The sequence below is a fragment of the Schistocerca americana genome, chromosome 1 (assembly GCF_021461395.2).
Source record: "Schistocerca americana isolate TAMUIC-IGC-003095 chromosome 1, iqSchAmer2.1, whole genome shotgun sequence".
NCBI classification, from domain to species: domain Eukaryota; kingdom Metazoa; phylum Arthropoda; class Insecta; order Orthoptera; family Acrididae; genus Schistocerca; species Schistocerca americana.
The window spans coordinates 1,147,834,394-1,147,856,357 of record NC_060119.1 but is presented as its reverse complement, the minus strand read 5'-3'; the positions used below and the strand labels follow the sequence as shown (position 1 = coordinate 1,147,856,357).

Here is a 21,964-nt window from a genome sequence, read left to right as displayed (position 1 = left end):
AGCATTTTCTCATCTTTCATCGATCAACAGAAACCACCTTCATAGCGTGCAGCCATGTTTTTCAACTGTCCTCTACTTTGGTTCATGATCACAGTGTCAACTCCATACGTTTGTAATTTTATTTTTATTCAGTACTACATAATTCTACTAACATTTGCATGGCCAATGACTCATTCCAAATCTAGAGTGAGAGATCTAATCTTCCCACAAACATAAAATCCGAATATCAAAACTTGGTGTGCACTGGGTTGCAATAATTAGTCATTTATTTTATAAACAGCACTAATAACATGTATACAAAGACAATTAAAATTATCTGTGGATCATTTTTAAGCAAAAAAATATTTTATACACACATATGAAATATGTTTCTTTTAAATATGTTGGTTTTGTACATCGATCGTTTTCACCTAAAATTATCTAACATGTTGCTTTATATTTATAGCCTATGCCTTTCTTTCTGTATTCTGCTACCATACACCTTAGACACCAAATTCCATGAGTCCATATAGCGGTCCATACACATGGCAATGCATTTCTGTGGAACAAGAAAGAACAAATTGTAAAATGCCGTACTATGACTACATAGTAGCAAAAGTTAAAAAAAGAGGTGGGGGGAGAGCAGCTGAGTAATTTAATAATTTATATTTTATTTTTGAATCAGCTGATTCAGGACTGTGACTCCTAACAAATGGCAACTTTTCTCTGATGCTAAAATACTTTATGAACAAAGCAAGTACCACGAAATTTTAAGCTACACAAGCTACAGTTATTAGTTAGCAGCACATAAAAAGGTACCACAGTTTACATTAGTAGTGTTCAGGCACGTTCGTAATATCAAAAATATTCTGTATATTCATGGAATAAAATCCTTTTGAGCATTAGGCTGAGTAATTTTGTAAAATCAAACAATAATAAAACAAAGCAGGCCTCCGTGGGTTAACAAATTGGTCATTTTTTCAATTTATTTTTAATCACTTCCACTGTATAAGGTAACCTGATAACCAAAAGGATTTTGTTCAAACTGACAATGGCCCCACAAGCCTAGACGCACTTCATTTATAAACCAACAAATCTCAATCTACTTACCTAGTACACTGCTGAGAAAACCTATGCACTGTGAAAGAGGCAGCCCTGTGCAAAACCTAACAAAGTATGCTTCAGGCCAAATCACAAATTAACAACTTATCTACATCTACATTATGTTATCAAAGCATCCAGACTCCCCCAAAAACATACATTTTTCATATTAGGTGCATTGTGCTGCCACCTACTCCACATCAGCAACCTCAGTAGTCATTAGACACTGAACGAGCAGAATGGGAACTCACGGACTTTGAACGTGGTCAGGTGATTGGGTGTCACTTCTGTCATATGTCTGTACAAGAGATTTCCACACTCCTAACCATCCTCAGGTCCACTGTTTCCAATGTGATAGTGAAGTGGAAACGGGACACGTACAGCACAAAAGCGTACGGGAACTATCACTGCACAGGCGTAGATTGATGTTTTAAATCCTTCTTGTTTCCCACTGTTTAAGAGTAGTTCGGGGATGGCGACTGCATCTTTCAACACAATAGAGCACCTGTTCATAATGCACGGCCTGTGGCGGAGTCGTTACATGACAATAACATCCCTGTAATGGACTGGCCTGCAGAGAGTACTGAGCTGAGTCCCATAGAACACATCTGGAATGTTTTGGAACCCTGACTTCGTGCCAGGCCTCACGACCGACATCAATACCTCTACTCAGTGCAGCACTCCATGAAGAATAGACTGCCATTCCCCAAGAAACCTTCCAGCATGTGATTGAACGTATGCCTGTGAGAGTGGAAGCTGTCATCAAGGCTAAGGGTGGGCCAACACCATACTGAATTCCAGCATTACCGATGGAGGGTGCCACTAACACTTCACACACGACCAGAATTTCTTTGGGGTTTGTGAAATATCATTTGACAATATTCTGCTATGGTAGTTACTTAAGCCACAGTTCCTTGCGCCCTATGCTGAAAGTTTTAGGTTCCTCATTGAGATATGACACTGCTGAGTTTTTATCTAGTTTACTAAACATATATACCCTTCTGCTAGTTTTAGTTGTCCTTTGCACTTTGTTAATTATTGTTGCCACAACCATACTATGGCCACTGATATCAGTTTCGATGTGAACATCCTCAAAGGGGTCAGGTCTACTTATTGCCATTACATATTTTCATTATGAGTGGGGGTTCTTAACATCTGTTCTAGGTAGTTTTCAGAGAAGGCATTTAACAATGTTTCACGGGATGTCTAATCACGCCCACCACTAACAAAACTGCAAATTTCCCAATACTGTAAGATGATTTAAGTCTCCACTGATGATTGGGGAAGTTATGTACAAGTGAACTGAGGTTCTCTCTAAAGTTTCCGGTTATGTCAGGAGATGAGTCTGGTGGGCGATAACAGAAGGATCCAATTATCATTTTACGTTGTTTAAACACATCCCTTTTTACTAATATGCTACAAAATTGCTTATACTGATAAACACTGTAGTGTGGGATCAGCTTTATATATTCTATTGCAAAAATTTTCAGCTGACTGCAAGTACTAGGTCATAGATTTGTACACAATAGTCATTATGTAAGGACAAATATCATTAAAACTAAAAGCTGCACTGAAGTTTCAGCAACAACTCTTAGCTTTTCTTACATGACATACTGAAAGCCATGGATCAAGATAGTCAAACAATGGAAAGTCCAGGTCGGAATATCAACAATATTATGAAAAGGGTAGATGGCTATTCACCGTAAAGGTGACATGCACACATGACTGCTATGTTGGGCAGTCTGGCAAGAGAAGTCATGTGTACGTGATGTGTGCCTGCCTGTGTTTTCCTTCTTCTGAAGAAGGCTTTGGCTGAAAGATTAGTGTGTGCCTGTCTGCGACTCAATGTGTCACGTTTACAGCGTGTAGCGATCTATCCCTTTCAAAACTGTTAATCAAGACAGACAGGTAGATGTGATTTTTCTTGTTTTCTGAAAACCATTTGATTTAGTATTGCTGTTGTAGTTGTGGTCTTCAGTTCAGAGACTGGTTTGTTGCAGCTCTCCATGCTACTCTATCGTGTGCAAGCTTCTTCATCTCTGAGTAACTATTACAACTTACATCCTTCTGATCTGTATAATGTATTCATGCCTTAGTCTTCCTCTACAATTTTTACCTCTGCGCTTCCCTCCAATACTAAAGTGATGATTGATCCTTTGATGCCTCAGAATATGTCCTAGCAACCTATCCCTTCTTCGAGTCAAATTGTGCCACAAATTCCTCTTCTCCCCAATTCTATTCAGTACCTCCACATTAGTTTCATGATCTATCCACCTAATCTTCAGTACTCTTCTGTAGCACCATGTTTCTAAAGCTTCTATTCTCTTCTTGTCTAACCTATGTTGTCCATGTTTCACTTCCATATATGGCTACACTCCATACAAATACTTGCAGAAAAGACTTCCTGGCACTTAAATCTATACTCGATGTTAACAAATTTCTCTTCTTCAGAAACACTTTTCTTGTCATGGCCAGTCTATATTTTATATCCTCTCTACTTCGACCATCATCAGTTATTTTGCTTCACAAATAACAAAACTCTACTACTACTTTAAGTGTCCCATTTACTAATCTAATTCCTTAGCATTATCTGATTTATTTCATCTACATTCCATTATCCTTGTTTCGATTTTATTTGTGTTCATCTTATATCCTCCCTTCAGAATATTGTCCATTCCGTTCAACTGCTCTTCCAAGTCCTTTGCTGTCTTTGACAGAATTACAATGTCATCGACAAACCTGAAAGTTTTTATTTCTCGTCTATGGATTTTAATTCCTACTCCAAATTTTTCTTCTATTTCCTTCACTGCTTGTTCAATATACATATTGAATAACATTGTGGATAGGCTACAACCTTGTCTCACTCCCTTCTCAACCACTGCTTCCCTTTCGTGCCCCTCGACTCTTACAACTGCTGGTTGGTTGGTTGGTTTGGGGAAGGAGACCAGACAGCGTGGTCATCGGTCTCATCGGATTAGGGAAGGATTGGGAAGGAAGTCGGCCGTGCCCTTTCAGAGGAACCATCCCGGCATTTGCCTGGAATGATTTAGGGAAATCACGGAAAACCTAAATCAGGATGGCCGGACGCGGGATTGAACCGTCGTCCTCCCGAATGCGAGTCCAGTGTCTAACCACTGCGCCACCCCGCTCGGTCTTACAACTGCCACCTGGTTTCTGTACAAATACTAAATAGCCTTTCGTGCTCTGTATTTGACCCCTACCACCTTCAGAATTTGAAAGAGAGTATTCCAGTCAACATTGTCAAAAGCTTTCTCTAAGCCTACAAATGCTAGAAATGTAGGTTTGTCTTTCCTTAATCTATCTTCTAAGGTAAGTCATAGGGCCAGTATTGCCTCACGTTTTTCCAACACTTCTATGGAATACAAACTGATCTTCCCCAAGATCAGCTTCTAAAAGTTTTTCGATTCTTGTACAAAGAATTCGTGTTAGTATTAAACTGATAGTTCGGTAATTTTCACACCTGTCAACACTTGTTTTCTTAGGGATTGGAATTATTATATTGTTCTTGAAGTCTGAGGGTATTTCGCCTGTCCCAAACATCTTGCTCACCAAATGGAAGAGTTTTGTAATAGCTGGCTCTCCCAATGCTGGCAGTTGCTCTGACAATGTCGTCAACTCCCGCGGTCATGTTTCTACTTGCGTCTTTCAGTGCTCTGTCACACTATTTACGCAGTACCATATTTCCCATCTCATCTTCATGTACGTGCTCCTCCATTTCAATAATATTGCCCTCAAGTACATCGCCCTTGTATAGACCCTCTATATACTCCTTCCACCTTTCTGCCTTCCCTGCTTTGTTTAGAACTGGTTTTCCTCTGAGCTCTTGATACTCATACAAGTGGCCCTCTTTTCTCCAAAGGTCTCTCTAATTTTCCTGTACGCAGTACCTATCTTATCCCTAGTGATATACGCCTCTACATCCTTACTTTTATCCTCTAGTCATCCCTGCTTAGCCATTTTGCACTTCGTATCGATATCATTTTTTGAGATGTATGTATTCCTTTTTGCCTACTCAATTTACTGCCTTTTTATATTTTCTATATTTCTGCATTATTATATTTCATCAATTAAATTCAATGTCTCTTCTGTTCCCCAAGGATTTCTAATAGCCCTTGTCTTTTTACCTACTTGATCTGCTGCCTTCACTGTTTCATCTCTCGAACCTACCCATTCTTCTTCTATTGTATTTCTTTCCCCTGTATTTGTCAATCGTTCCCTAATGGTCTCTCTGAAACTATCTACGACTTCTGGTTCTTTCAGTTTATCCAGGTTCCATCTCCTTAAATTCCTACCTTTTTTCAGTTTTAATCTACAGTTCATAACCAATAGATTGTGGTCGGAGTCCAAATCTGCCCCTGGAAATGTCTGACCATTTAAAACTTGGTTCCTATATCTCTGTCTTACCATTATATAATCTATACGAAACCTTCCAGTGTCTCCAGGCCTCTACAACCTCCTTTCACGATTCTTAACCCAACTGTTAGCTGTGATTAAGTTATGATTTGTGCAAAAGTCTACCACGCAGTGTCCTCTTTCATTCCTTACCCCCATTTCACATTCACCTACTACTTTTCATTCTCTTCGTTCTACCGAATTCCAGTCCCCCATGACTATCAAATTTTTGTCTCCCTTCACTATCTGAATAATTTCTTTTATCTCATCATACATTTTTCAATCTCTTTGTCATCTGCGGGGCTAGTTGGCATATAAACTTGTACTACTGTGGTAGGCCTGGGCTTCGTGTCTATCTTTGCTACAACAATGCATTCACTATGCTGTTTGTAGTAGCTTACCCATACTCATTTTTTTATTTGTTATTAAACCTATTCCTGCGTTACCCCTACTTGACTTTGTATTTATATCCTGTATTCATCTGACCAGAAGTCTTGTTTTTCCTGCCACCGAACTTCACTAATTCCCACTATATCTAGATTTAACCCATCCATTTCCTTTTCGGGGACTATTTTACCTCCGGAATATTTCGCCCAAGAAGACGACATCATCATTTAACCATACAGTAAAGCTGCATGCCCTCGGGAAAAATTACGCCTGTAGGCCTAATTTCCTCTTGCTTTCAGCCATTCGCAGTACCAGCACAGCAAGTCCATTTAGGTTAATGTTACAAGGCCAGATCAGTCAATCATCCAGACTGTTGCCCCTGCAACTACTGAAAAGGCTGCTGCCCCTCTTCAGGAACCACATGTTTGTCTGGCCTCTCAACAGATACCCCTCCATTGTGGTTGCACCTCCGGTACGGCTATCTGTATCGCTCCGGCACGCAAGCCTCCCTACCAATGGTCCACGAATATGATATCTTGGATGGAGAGGCATCAACAGATGTAGGTTTAACTTCGGGTGTGCCCCAGGAAAGTGTGTTGGGATGCCTGCTACTCATGCTGCATATTAATGACCTTGTGGACAATATTGTGACAATTTTTCGCAGATGACGCAGTTATCTATAATGAAATACAGTCCAAAAGAAGCTGCACAAATATTGCCAGTTCTTAATAATATTCCACAGTGGTGAAAGGCTGGCAACTTGTTTTAAATGTTCAGAAACAGAAAACTGCACTTCACAAAATGGAAAAAAGTTGTCTCCTCTGACCATAATATCTGTGAGTCATAATTAGAATCTGAACTTACAAGTATCTGGGTGCAACACAATAAAATTGGCTCAGTCATCGGTAAAGGAAAAAACATATTTCAAATTACTGGTAGAATACTTGGGAAATAGAGTCAGTCTACAAGGGAAATTGTTTATGTATCACTTGTGTGACCCATCCTACAATATTGCTGAAGTGTATGGGACTCATACCAGACAGGAATCAGGGTATATTGTAACATAGAGAAGGACAGCACACATGATCACAAGCTTTTTTGACCTGCAGCAGTGTGTGTCACAGACATTGAAAGAACTGAACTGGCATATCCTTGAAGACAGAGACAAACTATCACACGAAAGCCTACTTGTAAAGTTTTACGAACCGGTTTTGAATGACGACTCTTAGGAATATACTATAACCCCAGACATACCACACCCACAGGGAGTGTGAGAACAAGGTCTGACTATTAACAGCATGCATAGAGGTTTTTAAACAATCATTCTTCTCCTGCTCCATACATGAATGTCACAGAAAAAATCCCTAATAACTGGTACAATGGGATGTACCTCAGTCAAGAGAAATGTTAGATATGAGTTATCAGCTTTGGCCAGAGACAAATTGTTAATGGGTGCTTTCACATCACCTTTTGGTGCATATATTCACATTTTTATTGTTACCTGGTGAAGCCAACAAACTTGAGAATAAAAACTGGTGATAGTGACACATTGCTACGTAGCTTAGAGCAAGGTATAGGCAAGGCTGGAAGGTAACAATCTGAATGCGAGTTGGTGAGGCCAACTAAGCAGATACTAAAACAAACTGCTTGTGGTGATGGCTGTGGCAACAGACTGATCCGTAGCCTACATCACATTGTAATGGCCACACTGTTTATGGTGTTTCCTGCCTGTTTCCTATGTTACAGATCAAAGTCAATGACTTATCATGCATTCCTCTATATCCAACGTACCCTTACCCTTTGCCAAAAACTTCAATGTTTCACAGAGTAAAGATGTAGATGTAGTTAGGACACTTGACAATGGGGGACTGATGACCTTTGCTGTTTAGTCCCTCTTAAACATCCCAATAACCAACCAACCAACCCACCCTTGATGGTCCACATCCTTGCACACCTTGGAAACATGACAATGAATTTGTTTTGCCATCACATACAGCATGTTCAAAGAACTTACCATCCCATAAATCTCAAATGTTTACACTGTTATAATTCTGCCAACCTATATTAACATGTCACTATACTTCCAGAGCTCAGAGACAAAGGCAAATGGCCTGTAACTAAAACTGTCTTTCACCGGAAATACGGAAGCGTCCGATCCCGCCCGTCTGCTTTGACCCATGACGTCACAAATATGGCGGAAACAAAAACACACACACACACACACACACACACACACACACACACACACACACACACACACACACACGCACACACACACACTCTTTCCACAAGAAGCCTAATGGCACTAACGGGACAAGCGCGGGAAATGGGGTGTTTTGGGTGGGGGGCAAACGAAATATAAACAAATTTAGACGCCTTGCGTAGCTACAACGTGTAAGTGAAGACAGCCATGCATGAATACCCACCCACCTCCCCAGGGGTCGTAACCCCTGCAACCCATAGAAGATAAAGATGCTTCAGTAGCTGATTAGTGTTTTTTGTCTTTTAAAAAAAAAAATCTCACGGATAGAACGAACAGATCAGAAAGATAAATATAATAAACTAAAACAGAAATTGGAGGAAACAGATAATTAAAATAAGTAATATGTGTTTTTAAATTTAAAAAATCTCACGAGATAGAACGACAGATCAGAAAAGTAAATAAAATAAGATAAAACAGAACTGGAGACAGCCACACTCAAACCAAACTCCGCGCCGTCATGACGTCACACACAACACCCTTACGTCACGGGTCAAAGCCGACGCGTGGGATCGGACGCTTCTGTCGACCCATAGGTGGGGCTTACAGTGAACATTATGAAGGCTAAATGGACAAAGATTCATGTTGATAATGTCCTCTACTTTGACTTTGTTTTATAACTCTTCAGTGTACAGATACTAAATAGTAATTATTGAGGAAAAAGATGATGTACACAAACTATATATTCTTTATAGAGGAGGCAAATGTTACGTGCAGAGTTCGTATTAATAGGCTGAGAAAGTTTTATAACTAAGGGTAACAATCGAGACGCGGTTAAGCGCAATAATGCGGTATTATAAATCATTTGTATGTAATGGAGTATCGTCTGTAAACACGTCTTGTGTTGCATCAGAATTTCGAAGTACCTATTTCAGTTTTGAAGTGATCTGGTAAATGAGTATGTAAATATAGCACAAGCAGGCACCATTCTGTAATAAAAAAGACAAAATTTATCACAAAACACATAATGTTACCTGTTCTGAACTGTCTAGCGAGGTACCCGGTTTGTTGATACATTTCTTAAAGCACTTTTCTGTCATTTTCTGAAATAATTAAAGGCGAAATTACTATACTGTCAGAAAAATGTAACGATTGTTATGTAAATACTTTACATCCTCTCTCGCTAAACGTACCGTCAGGAGCTCCTGAGCGTTTGCAACAGCAATTTGCTGTTTCACTTGGTCCATCAATTCATCTTTCTGCGCCCCGGTTAGGGACCCAGTCTGCAAGCTGTCCATTTAAATGTTTTCTTTAGTCTTCAACAGCAAATCCACAGCATTAAGCCGCTCTCCACTTTCACACGGCGTGTGTGAAGATATTGTTGGCCAAAGATGTGTTACCTTGCCTTTCCCCATGCTTCATACCAACAGACGAGGGGCTGTAATTCTTCCTATACGTGGCACCATAAAAAAATGATTGTAATTCTTGATTACTAAGCTCTTTAGATTTCGTTTCATTAGAGTGTGGCATATACTTGTTATTTATGAAAAAAAAACAGTCGTAAAATACAGTCACTGAAAAATTAATGGATTTGATGCATGCCTTCACCTACTAAAGCTTACAGTGCGGATGTGCATCTGGAGTGCTCAGTTTATTTGCTGTTGGTCAAGTTTTGATTCCCTTAGTCTCAGCGCTGTGAGATTGTTCGTGGATTGTTCACCTGTATTTGATGCAAATCGGTGCTTAACCCCAGAGATGATCATGTAACGTCACCCTGCATGAGCGGTATGGTTGTTTGGTGTAGTCGCGAATTTCAATGGATATTTTTATATTGGTCTTGACTTAAAAAACAATGGATTACAAAGAAGAACAGAACAACGAAATAGAAGCCCTGGATTCAATTTACTGTGGTGAACTTGAAAGTAAGCGCGCAAGCTTTCTATTTTTTCAATTTCGAAACGTGATGTTTTTACCAATATAAGTAAGATTACAGTAAACTCCAGTTGTGGTTAACTGTGTAAATGGCACAGAAAATGATTGGTGTAGATATCTTTAAATGTCGAAATCTAAGATTTTATCAAGTGAAAAAGTATCTACTTGATGATCAGCATGTTCAAGAATGACGTTTCTCGTCATATATTTCCCGGTGTATGAAGCTGGAGCTCTTATATTTTGCAAAGTGTAGATTACAGTTGTTATTCTGGAGTAAGATGAAAGTGCTGCAACAAGTACAAGCCTTTTCCAATGTTTTTTTGAAAGCGTTGCAGTTGGTGTTGACACTTCTACCCAATGTAGACTTCTTGGAGGATGAAAGTGTAGTTTGTAGATCACCCTGTGATTCAATACACTGTACTGTCTCAGGGTACAAATCAATTGAGCGGAGAAGTATACGTGCCACTAGAACTTCTAGTTCACATTTCGTGGTTTTAAGCCAAACAAATCCCTATAACAGAAATCCATATTGTAACATCGCAAACATCGGCTGTATGTAACGTAAAGCTCGGGGATATTACCTTGTTTAAAGATATACACCTCTTAACTATATTACGCTGCTGTACAACATTAAAACTCGAGGCGGCTTTGTATTTCTGTAAATGCATGCTTAGCAGGAGTTGTATTTGCAGTTGTGTTTACGTCACTTAATAATTTTCTACTGATTCTTTTATGCTTATTGTGTTACTTTCAGAAATTTTGCAAGTGACACACATTTCATATCCAAACTTACAGTGAGTGAGAGCTGTTTTGGATAAAGATTCTGTACAATCTTGATTTAGTATAGCAATTGACAAGCATTTGAAAGAAGTGAGAAATGATTTTCATTGAAATTTGCTTACAACAATTTTTTTAAGTTTACAGCAGTACAGTGGAATAATTCATTGTTAATCAAGATTGTTTATTTTATTTCCCAACTGTTTTTCAGTTTTAACAACAGAGCCATATCACAGATTTTTAATACCTATAAAGTCTGAAGAATATGAACCAGACACTGAAAATGGAATGTCATGCAAGTTAAAATTTAGTTACACTGACAAATATCCAGATGAACCTCCAGAAGTTGAAGTTACAGAAACCAGTAACCTTGAAGATGTAGATACAGACCTGCTGACACAGCATATATTGAAGGAGGTTGGTAATATTACAGTGATTTGAGTTTTGAAGCCTTGCTTCCAGTATTTTAAGCATTGACTATAATGAGAAGGTCTTTGACAAAATTGCCCAGGAATGCTAATTTTCAAAGTTCTATAATGATAAATTTTTGTGTCTGAAGTTTGGATTATCTGTACTGAAAAATTGGATTCGTGATGCCAACAAACTGTCGTAAATGATTCATTATTCTGCATATTATTATAATACACTGTCAATTTCACAGGATGGCTGCCAGAATGTTAAGCATATTGGATGATGTATGTAGACTCTGTGTACTTACCAGTGCTGAAAAGTATACATTTTAGCACTCTTTTAGACTGTGGTATTACATCTAGCCATCCAAGATATCTACAAAATGAAAATATCTCTTATTCAGATTAAACTGTAGTAGGCTGTTACCTTGTTCCATTGTGTGTCTTTCCTGCTATATGACTATTTTCTTCAGGAGGTTCACAACTCTTTTGCGAGATGTTCTTGGGAAACTTGGTGTCCTGTGCCGTTATGACAGTTCCTCTCTTCCTGTGCCACACTATTGTTCTACTTTGACTTAACCTCCAATGAATGCCCCATTCACCATTGACTAGGCTCTAACTGCAGTTGCTACTTTTGTTTACTCACTTTTGCCTTAAATGAGGAAGGATAGGAACACAACAATCACACTCCAACTGATTTTTTGTTATCGTTCTGCCTATACACCTGTATAATCGTATGATGGCATGTACTGGTGCGAGTTTTTTTGGATAGTAACTCAGTCAAATGCACTGAAGATAGCTGTCTGTAACTGAAATCTGGATATGCAGGACAAATAAAAAAAAAACCATTGGGATTATGACTGGTTGCTGACTTTCCTATCCTTCCTTAATTAATATACAGTCACTGTTTACATTGGTTCCTTATGGAATCAGAGATGGTCAACTTTACCTTTTTGCTACATCTTTAACCCCTTTGAGGTTATTTAGAAGTGACCCCATTACCAGGTTTTACCTCCACATTATTTTCAAAATTTCTCAATTGTGTGGGGAAAGGTTGCCAAACACCCAGTGTGGTAACGACTGTACAGGGATCCCATGGTTGGCGTCCTTGATTTTCCTTCCCCAGGAGTATGTGTGTATCTCGTTTGGGGCACATGGACTCGGGGCAGTGGCCACTGTGCCAAGTGACTGTTGCATAGGCCCTGTGAAGCCCTTGGGGAGAGCTCCAGGTTGAAGTGGATCTCAGTGTGGCGGACCATTTGCAATGCAGAAATTAAAGTTGAACCATGCTGTTGGCTGTATGATCCATAAGTCATTAAGTCTCATTATTTCAGTTGACTTACTTAAATACAAGGTCACAGTTCATAATAATTGATGAAAAGTTGTCAAGTAAAACAGGGTGTTCCCCAAAGAAGTGTTATAAGCCCTCTGTTGTTCCTTATCTATGTAAACGATTTAAAGACAATCTGTGTAGTCCTCTTAGACTGTTTGCAGATAATGCTGTCATTTATTGTCATGTAATTTCATCAGATGAGCAAAGCGAATTGCAAAATGATTTAGACAAGAAGTGGCAATTTACTCTAAATCATGAAAAGTGTGAATTCTTCCACATGAGCACGAAAAAGCATCCGCTAAATTTCAGTTGTATGACAAACACTCAAATCTAAAGGTTGTAACCTCAATGAAATACTTAGGGAGTACAATTACAAATAATTTAAATTGGAATGATCACATAGATAATGTTGTGGGGAAAGCAAACCAAAGACTGTGATTTACTGACAGAACACTTAGAAAATGTTATAGGTTTACTAGAGAGACTGCTTAAACTATGATTGTCTGCCCTACTCTTGAGTACTGCTGTGCAGTGTGGGATCCACATGAGATAGGATTGGTGGAGGACATTGAAAAAGTTCAAAGAAGGGCAGCTTGTTTCGTGTTATCGAGAAATAGGAGAGAGTGTGCCACAAATATGATACACGAATTGGGGTGGCAGTCATTAAATAAAGGTGCAGGACCTTCTCGTGAAATTTCAATCTTGAACTTTCTCCACAGAGTGTGAAAATATTTCATTGGCATCCACATATGTAGGATGATCATTGTAATAAAATAAGAAAAATCAGAACTTGCATGGAAAGATTTAAATGTTCATTTTTCCTGCACACGGTTAGAGTGTGGAACGATAGAGAAGTAGTTTAAAGGTGATTCAATGAACCCTCTGCCAGGTACTAATTTGTGAATTGCTGAGTAATCATGTAGATGTAAATATAAGACACGTCTACATCTATATGACTATGCAATTCACACTTAAGTGTCTGGCAGAGGGTTCATTGAACCATTATCACGCATTTTCTATACTGTTCCACTCTCAAATAGTGCCTGGGAAAATGAACTTTCAAATCTCTCCATGTGCCAATGGCCTAGCTGCAGTGTTAACACCTGTTCCCATCAGATCACTCAAGTTAAGCACTGTCGGGCTGGGCCAGCACTTGGACGGTTGACCATCCGGTCTACCGAGTGCTGTTGGCAAGTGGGGTGCTCTCAGCCCTTGAGGCTGAGGAGCTACTTGATTGAGAAGTAGCAGCTCTGGTCTCGTAAACTGGCATACGGCCGGGAGAGCATTGTGCTAACCACACGCCCCTCCAGATCCGCATCCAGTGACGTCTCTGGGCTGAGGATGACATGGCGGTACCATTGGGCCATAATGGCCTATTCGGGAGGAGTTTAGTTTAGTTTTAAATCTTTCCAAGCAGTAATTTCTGTTATTTTATTGTGATGATTATATCTCTGAATGTAAGTTTGTGTCAACAAAATATTTTCGCATTTGGTGGAGAAAGATGGTGATTGAAATTTCGTGAAAAGCTATCACAATGATGGAGTTCACCTTTATTTTAATGACTGGTGCCCCAACTTGTGTATCATATCCATGGCACTGTCTCCACTGTTTTGTAATAACACAAAATGAACTGCTTTTTTTAAAACTTGTTTGATGTCTTCTGTCAGTCCTATCTGGTTAGGGTCCCATACTGCACAGTAGTACTCTAGTATAGGACAGACGGGTGTAGTGTAGGTAGACTTTCTAGTGGATCTGTTGCATCTTCTGTGTGTTCTGCCAATAAAATGCAGTCTTCGGTTCACCTCCCCCACAACACCATTTCATTTCTCTCACTAGCTGCTAACTGACATGAAAACTGACCTGTCAAGCAAGGAGAGGGAGGGAGGGGGAGAGAGAGAGAGAGAGAGAGAGAGAGAGAGAGAGAGAGAGAGAGATATGCATCAATTCTTTCTGATAGTGATCATTACCTGATTGTTTTCTCATTTCACAATGTCAATCAGCTGGCTGCCTCCTATGTTGCCATTCTTGATCCACACCCCTCCCTACCTTCCCCCTTCTCAAAAGGCAAAACACTAGCAGTGTGTATCACTTAGTATGTTGTGGCAATGCCTGTCTGTGCAGGCTTTACAGCCCGTGGGTGGGGCATGGGGGGCGTGGTAGCTGAAATCCCACTGCTGGAGCCAGTGGCATGGTGCAAAACCTCAGTGCACCTCAGTGGTAAGCTAAATTACCTTGTGCTGTGGCCTGATGTTGTACTGCCTTGGTACCCTACTTCACTAAATGTTGGGCCCAGTGATAATATTCCTGTCAGACCTGATGCTCCTTCTGCACCCATCGCCCCACACCATGGCTCCTACCCCTGTGACCGTCCCTGCTGCAAGACTTGCCCTACGCACCCTCCTACAACCACCTATAATAGCCCTGTAACTGGCAAAACATATACTATCAAAGGGAGAGCCACCTGCAAAACAACATGTCATGTTGTTGTTGTCTTCAGTCCTGAGACTGGTTTGATGCAGCTCTCCATGCTACTCTATCCTGTGCAAGGTTCTTCATCTCCCAGTACCTACTGCAACCGACATCCTTCTGAATCTGCTTAGTGTATTCATCTCTTGGCCTCCCTCTACGATTTTTACCCTCCACGGTGCCCTCCAATACTAAATTGGTGATCCCTTGATGCCTCAGAACATGTCCTACTAACCGATCCCTTCTTCTGGTCAAGTTGTGCCACAAACTTCTCTTCTCCCCAATCCTATTCCATACTTCCTCATTAGTTATGTGATCTACCCACCTAATCTTCAGCATTCTTCTGTAGCATCACATTTCAAAAGCTTCTTTTCTCTTCTTGTCCAAACTATTTATCGTCCATGTTTCACTTCCATACGTGGCTACACTCCATACAAATACTTTCAGAAGAGACTTCCTGACATTTAAATCTATACTCGATGTTAACAAATTTCTCTTCTTCAGAAACGCTTTCCTTGCCATTGCCAGTCTATATTTTATATCCTCTCTACTTCGATCATCATCAGTTATTTTGCTCCCCAAATAGCAAAACTCCTTTACTACTTTAAGTGTCTCATTTCCTAATCTAATTCCCTCAGCATCACCTGACTTAATTCTACCACATTCCATTATCCTTGTTTTGCTTTTGTTGATGTTCATCTTATATCCTCCTCTCAAGACACTGTCCATTCCGTTCAACTGCTCTTCCAAGTCCTTTGCTGTCTCTGACAGAATTACAATGTCATCGGCGAACCTCAAAGTTTTTATTTCTTCTCCATGGATTTTAATACCTACTCTGAACTTCTCTTTTGTTTCCTTTACTGCTTGCTCAATATACAGATTGAATAACATCGGGGAGAGGCTACAACCCTGTCTTACTCCCTTCCCAACCACTGCTTCCCTTTCATGCCCCTCGACTCTTATAACTGCTATCTTGTTTCTGTACAAAATGTAAATAGCCTTTTGCTCCCTGTATTTTACCCCTGCCACCTTTAGAATTTGAAAGAGAGTATTCCAGACAACATTGTCAAAAGCTTTCTCTAAGTCTACAAATGCTAGAAACGTAGGTTTGCCTTTCCTTAATCTTTCTTCTAAGATAAGTCGTAAGGTCAGTATTGCCTCATGTGTTCCAGTATTTCTACGAAATCCAAACTGCTCTTCCCCGAGGTCGGCTTCTACTAGTTTTTCCATTCGTCTGTAAAGAATTCGTGTTAGTATTTTGCAGCTGTGGCTTATTAAACTGATAGTTCAGTAATTTTCACATCTGTCAACACCTGTATTCTTTGGGATTGGAATTATTATATTCCTCTTGAAGTCAGAGGGTATTTCACCTGTTTCATACATCTTCCTCACCAGATGGTAGAGTTTTGTCAGGACTGGCTCTCCCAAGGCCGTCAGTAGTTCCAATGGAATGTTGTCTACTCCCGGGGCCTTGTTTCGACTCAGGTCTTTCAGTGCTCTGTCAAACTCTTCACGCAGTATCGTATCTCCCATTTCATCTTCATCTACATCCTCTTCCATTTCCATAATATTGTCCTCAAGTACATCGCCCATGTATAGATCCTCTATATACTCCTTCCACCTTTCTGCTTTCCCTTCCTTGCTTAGAACTGGGTTTCCATCTGAGCTCTTGATGTTCATACAAGTGGTTCTCTTCTCTCCAAAGGTCTCTTTAATTTTCCTGTAGGCGGTATCTATCTTACCCCTAGTGAGATAAGCCTCTACATCCTTACATTTGTCCTCTAGCCATCCTCCTTAGCCATTTTGCAGTTCCTGTCGATATCATTTTTGAGACGTTTGTATTCCTTTTTGCCTGCTTCATTTATTGCATTTTTATATTTTCTCCTTTCATCAATTAAATTCAATATTTCTTGTGTTACCCAGGGATTTCTACTAGCCCTTGTCTTTTTACCTACTTGGTCCTCTGCTGCCTTCACTACTTCATCCCTCAAAGCTACCCATTCTTCTTCTGCTGTATTTCTTTCCCCCATTCCTGTCAATTGTTCCCTTATGCTCTCCCTGAAACTCTGTACACCCTCTGGTTCTTTCAGTTTATCCAGGTCCCATCTCCTTAAATTCCCACCCTTTTGCAGTTTCTTCAGTTTTAATCTACAGGTCATAACCAATAGATTGTGGTCAGAGTCCACATCTGCCCCAGGAAATGTCTTACAATTTAAAACCTGGTTCCTAAATCTCTGTCTTACCATTATATAATCTATCTGATACCTTTTAGTATCTCCAGGATTCCTCCATGTATACAACCTTCTTTCATGATTCTGAAACCAAGTGTTAGCTATGATTAAGTTGTGCTCTGTGCAAAATTCTACCAGGCAGCTTCCTCTTTCATTTCTTAGCCCCAATCCATATCCACCTACTACGTTTCCTTCTCTCCCTTTTCCTACACTCTAATTCCAGTCACCCATGACTATTAAATTTTCATCTCCCTTCACTATTTGAATAATTTCTTTTATTTCATCATACATTTCTTCAATTTCTTCATCATCTGCAGAGCTAATTGGCATATAAACTTGTACTACTGTAGTAGGTGTGGGCTTCATATCTATCTTGGCCACAATAATGCGTTCACTATGCTGTTTGTAGTAGCTTACCCGCATTCCTATTTTCCTATTCATTATTAAACCTACTCCTGCATTACCCCTATTTGATTTTGTGTTTATAACCGTGTAGTCACCTGACCAGAAGTCTTGTTCCTCCTGCCACCGAACTTCACTAATTCCCACTATATCTAACTTTAACCTATCCATTTCCCTTTTTAAATTTTCTAACCTACCTGCCCGATTAAGGGATCTGACATTCCACACTCCGATCCGTAGAACGCCAGTTTTCTTTCTCCTGATAACGACATCCTCTTGAGTAGTCCCCGCCCGGAGATCCGAATGGGGGGACTATTTTACCTCCGGAATATTTTACCCAAGAGGACGCCATCATCATTTAATCATACAGTAAAGCTGCATGCCCTCGGGAAAAATTACGGCCGTAGTTTCCCCTTGCTTTGAGCCGTTCGCAGTACCAGCACAGCAAGGCCGTTTTGGTTATTGTTACAAGGCCAGATCAGTCAATCATCCAGACTGTTGCCCTTGCAACTACTGAAAAGGCTGCTGCCCCTCTTCAGGAACCATATGTTTGTCTGGCCTCTCAACAGATACCCCTCTGTTGTGGTTGTACCTACGGTACGGCTATCTGTATCGCTGAGGCACGCAAGCCTCCCCACCAACGGCAAGGTCCATGGTTCATGGGGGGGGGGGGGGGACATGTAATATACCAGCTATTATGTAAACGCTGTTCAGCCTTCTACATTGGCATGACTACCCCCAAATTATCAATTAGGATGAGTGGACATAAGCATAGGGCAACTCACAGTATCCCGTTGCAGAGCATGCTCTACAACGTGACATTCGTGACCTCAACACCTGTTTCACCATACGTGCCAACTGGATTCTTCTCCCATGTACCAGTTTCTCAGAACTCTGCATGTGGGAACTAGTGCTACAATGTGTCCTTGGTTCCTGCCACTCATCTGGCTTTAATTTACATTAATTTCTTCCATCTCAGCTTTTTGTCACTGTAACTACTTTTTGTGTCACGCATTTAAATTTCCTACAACTTCCATTGTCTTTCCTGTCTATTTTTCGCCACCCCCTCCCACCTCTGTTAAGTACAATGCACTTAGCTTCTCACTCTTATTAACTCGTGCACAATGTTTTAGTAGTAATCTCTGTCTCGCATATTACCCTATCTTCCACTTTTAAGCTCTCAGGTTTTCAAATTGATCTGATGCAGTCCCTAAAAATCAGACTTCCCTTCTCATCCCATATGGTAAATCTCCCCTGACCTGTGGTTCTGGGTGACTTTCCCAAAATCTACCCCTTTTTCTAGTCTTCTCCAGTCCTTTTCCTTCGTCCTTCTCCTTCAACCCTTCTGCCTGAAGGAGCCACTGGCTCCGAAAGCTTGCCGATCACAACAGTCTTTTATATGAGTGTGTTCTGCCACCGCTTGGTGTGTAGATTTTTCATGTATAAAATTAAAGAAATAAATAGTTAGTAGATAATATATTATTATCAAAGGAAATGTTATTCGCATGGCCTGCTTTAGCTTTTCATATAACAGGCTATAATTATGAAGAATAAATAAATAAAAATGACCAGTATTATTCACTGTAAACACACTTGTTGAAAACAATAACGGGAAGAGCATGTCTGGTAGCTGTGTAATCTCTCCGCTACGGGTGTGGAGGCACTTGCGCACTGCAGTGCGGGGTGCGCAATCATTGGGTAAGCATGCCCGCAGCTGTGGTCACGTGTATTTGATTAGCTGGCACGAGGAGATATGGCAACATGGCACAGGCCCACCTCAATTGCTCGGAAGCCAGGCCGTGGCACTACTGAACGGCTTAATAAGTTGCACAGAGACTCAGTTGTGCTAACCCTAATACTTGGTGTGCTCACCTACCGAATCTATTGGCAGGGAAACTGAACGATACAGAACACGGTTACAGGAGAGTGCCAAAACTGCAGCAGGATGGAGCAGTTTGTCGTAGGGTGTATTGGTGTATCAGATTGGTGTAACTAGTATGGAGGTGGCAGAGGATTGTGGGTTGACGACAGAGTGGTCAAAGGGAAGACTGCCACACAGTCCTAGATTCTTTCATAATCCGTAACTGTTTGGTTACAGTTTTGACACTCCATTATCTGTTCTCTAATGGGGTTGACAATGCGCACCCCGATTAATTACTTGGCTGGTCCTCTCTTAACCCAGGATGGTGTGTGCAGAAAGATGAGTTGCATAATACTAGCAACTCAGTGGCCGTGAACTGGTAGAGCTCACTTGGAAAAAATTCTTTATTCAGTGAGACGCTCGTACAGTGGTTGAAGTTGGCGGCTGTGTGCTGTGCGTTGATCCACAGGCAGCAATGGCTACCTCAGCAAAGCACAAGGTGGTGTGTTTGGCTGCAGCAGTGCTTGGTTGCCGGGCAGGAAAGCTGGTTCAGCAAAGTGACAGCATCAGTATGGGGTGTAGGACTGACATCAGACGTTTGGCAGGGAGTAGGCATGTGTGTGCTGGACAGCCAGCTGTCCTGGCAGACAGCCAAGCACCTAGTTCACTGGCTCTGAAACCAAGACCCCTTGCAGGCATCCAGAGATCGGATGAAGTCATCGTGGAGGTTGCTCTCACTTGGTGGCTCCAGCTCGACCTCAGAATCACCACGTCTTGCAGCAGTTTGTACACCAGCAGTTGGCAGATGAAGTGGCTAGCTGTTAACAAGACTAACTGGCCCACATGGGACCATTGACTGGTACCGAGTATGTCTCAGTGTTGGTAGTAGTCGAAGACAAGATACTGCTGCATTTGATCACCGAGTGTTTATAGTGGCTCTGCCCAGCTCAGTTACGACCGGGCCCAACTTTTGGTCACATCATCAGGCCACAGCACAAGATTATTTAGCTCACCACTGATATGCACTGGGGTGTTGCACCATGCCACCTCAGCAATACTCGGGCTCCAGCTGTAGGATTTCAACTACCTTGTCCCCCCCCCCCCCCCCCTCCATCCCCTCCCCCCTCAGCCACGGGTTGTTAAGTCTGCACAGATGGGTGATGCCACAATAGTTCCATGCTGCTAAGAGCCAGTGATACAATGTCGTCAGACCCCATTATCTTTATGTCCTGAGCATTGTCCTGGTAGCCTCTGCAGTCCGTGGGTCCACTAGTTCATTCCCCGGGATCCCAACACAACTGGGGAACCAGAAGAATACTACTGTCTTTCCACTGTCATGGAGGTCTAAGAGGAGATCTTGAATATACATTAGCTTTAGAGGAGATTGGGAGAGCGACGGAAAGCTATTCTAGGTGTGGTGTGCAAAATTTCAGACAGAATGGACTCATTTCACAGCATGTTTTTTGGGAAGTCATGGCCCTGTCAAAGTAGCTGATCAACACATTCTAGACCAGGATAATACTGAGTCACCAATGGGGTGCTCTGAAGTTGTTTTGTGGAGGGATCAGCAGTACAGGATTGGATGTGATGGCCTGGGAAATCTGCTTTTTAATTAGGATGGTGGTGTAATTACGTGCAGTGAAGGCTGAGGTGAGAATGGTGGTGTATTGCTGTAAAGAATCTGCATCCGAACAAATATGTTTGCCTCAGATGCCAAGGCTGTAAGGAGGAAATGTTTGGCATGGAAAGGATGCCAACTGTTGAATTGTAAGTACTGTTGTTTGTTTGGTTGGTTGGTTTAATGTGGACAGAAGTGTGTATCTGGCCTTCGGTGAGGACGAGATCAACATCAATGAAAGTGGCATGGGATTCGGGATAGGACCATGTGAAATTTAATTGGGAGAAGGTATTCAGAGATTCCAGGAATTTTAGCAGGTCAGCCTCACCATGAGTCCATATGGTAAAGATGTCATCAATGTATCTAAACCAAGCTAGAAGCTGAAGACTTAGGGATCCCAGGAAAGCCCCTTCCAAGCGACCCACGGAAAGGTTGACATAGGAAGGAGCCATCCTGGTTCCCATGGCCGTATTCCTGATCTGTTTGTATGTCTTCCCCTCAAAGGTGAGGTTGTTGTTGGTAAGTAAAAAGTTGACTAAGGTGAGTAGGAAGGCTGTAATAAGTTTGAAATCAGTTGGACGCTGACTGAGGAAATGTTCACCAGCAGACCGACCATGTTCGTGGGGGATGTTGGTATAGATGGAGGTGGCATCAATGGTGACAAGCAAGGTGGAGGTGGGACGGGTACGGATTTCAGACGATCTAGGAAATGGTTGTTGGTATCTTTGATGTAGGAGGGGAGTTGTTGTACTATGGGTTGCAGGTGTTGATCAACTAAGGCAGGTATACGTTTGGTGGGACCTTTGAAGCTAGCAACTATAGGACAGCCGGGTTGACTGGGTTTGTGGATCTTA

At 41.2% G+C, this 21,964-nt stretch overlaps 2 protein-coding genes across 2 annotated transcripts in view; one reads left to right on the top strand and one right to left on the bottom strand.

Moving 5' to 3' along the window:
• Nucleotides 1-241: 241 nt before the first annotated feature.
• On the bottom strand, nt 242-9,511 carry LOC124619309 (mitochondrial import inner membrane translocase subunit Tim13). The gene is made up of 3 exons (XM_047145618.1): nt 9,274-9,511; nt 9,115-9,183; nt 242-538 (listed from the first exon to the last, which is right to left on the bottom strand). The coding sequence occupies exons 1-3, from the start codon at nt 9,376-9,378 to the stop codon at nt 440-442; spliced, it is 273 nt and encodes a 90-aa protein (XP_047001574.1). The 5' UTR covers nt 9,379-9,511; the 3' UTR covers nt 242-439.
• Nucleotides 9,512-9,800: 289 nt separating this feature from the next.
• LOC124619305 (RWD domain-containing protein 1) overlaps nt 9,801-21,964 on the top strand; it is a 50,122-nt gene continuing 37,958 nt past the window's right edge. Inside the window, exons 1-2 of the mRNA XM_047145604.1 lie at nt 9,801-10,002; nt 11,001-11,206. Of these exons, the coding sequence (XP_047001560.1) occupies nt 9,933-10,002; nt 11,001-11,206 (276 nt within the window). The 5' untranslated portion in view covers nt 9,801-9,932. The remainder of the gene's footprint in view (nt 10,003-11,000; nt 11,207-21,964) is intronic.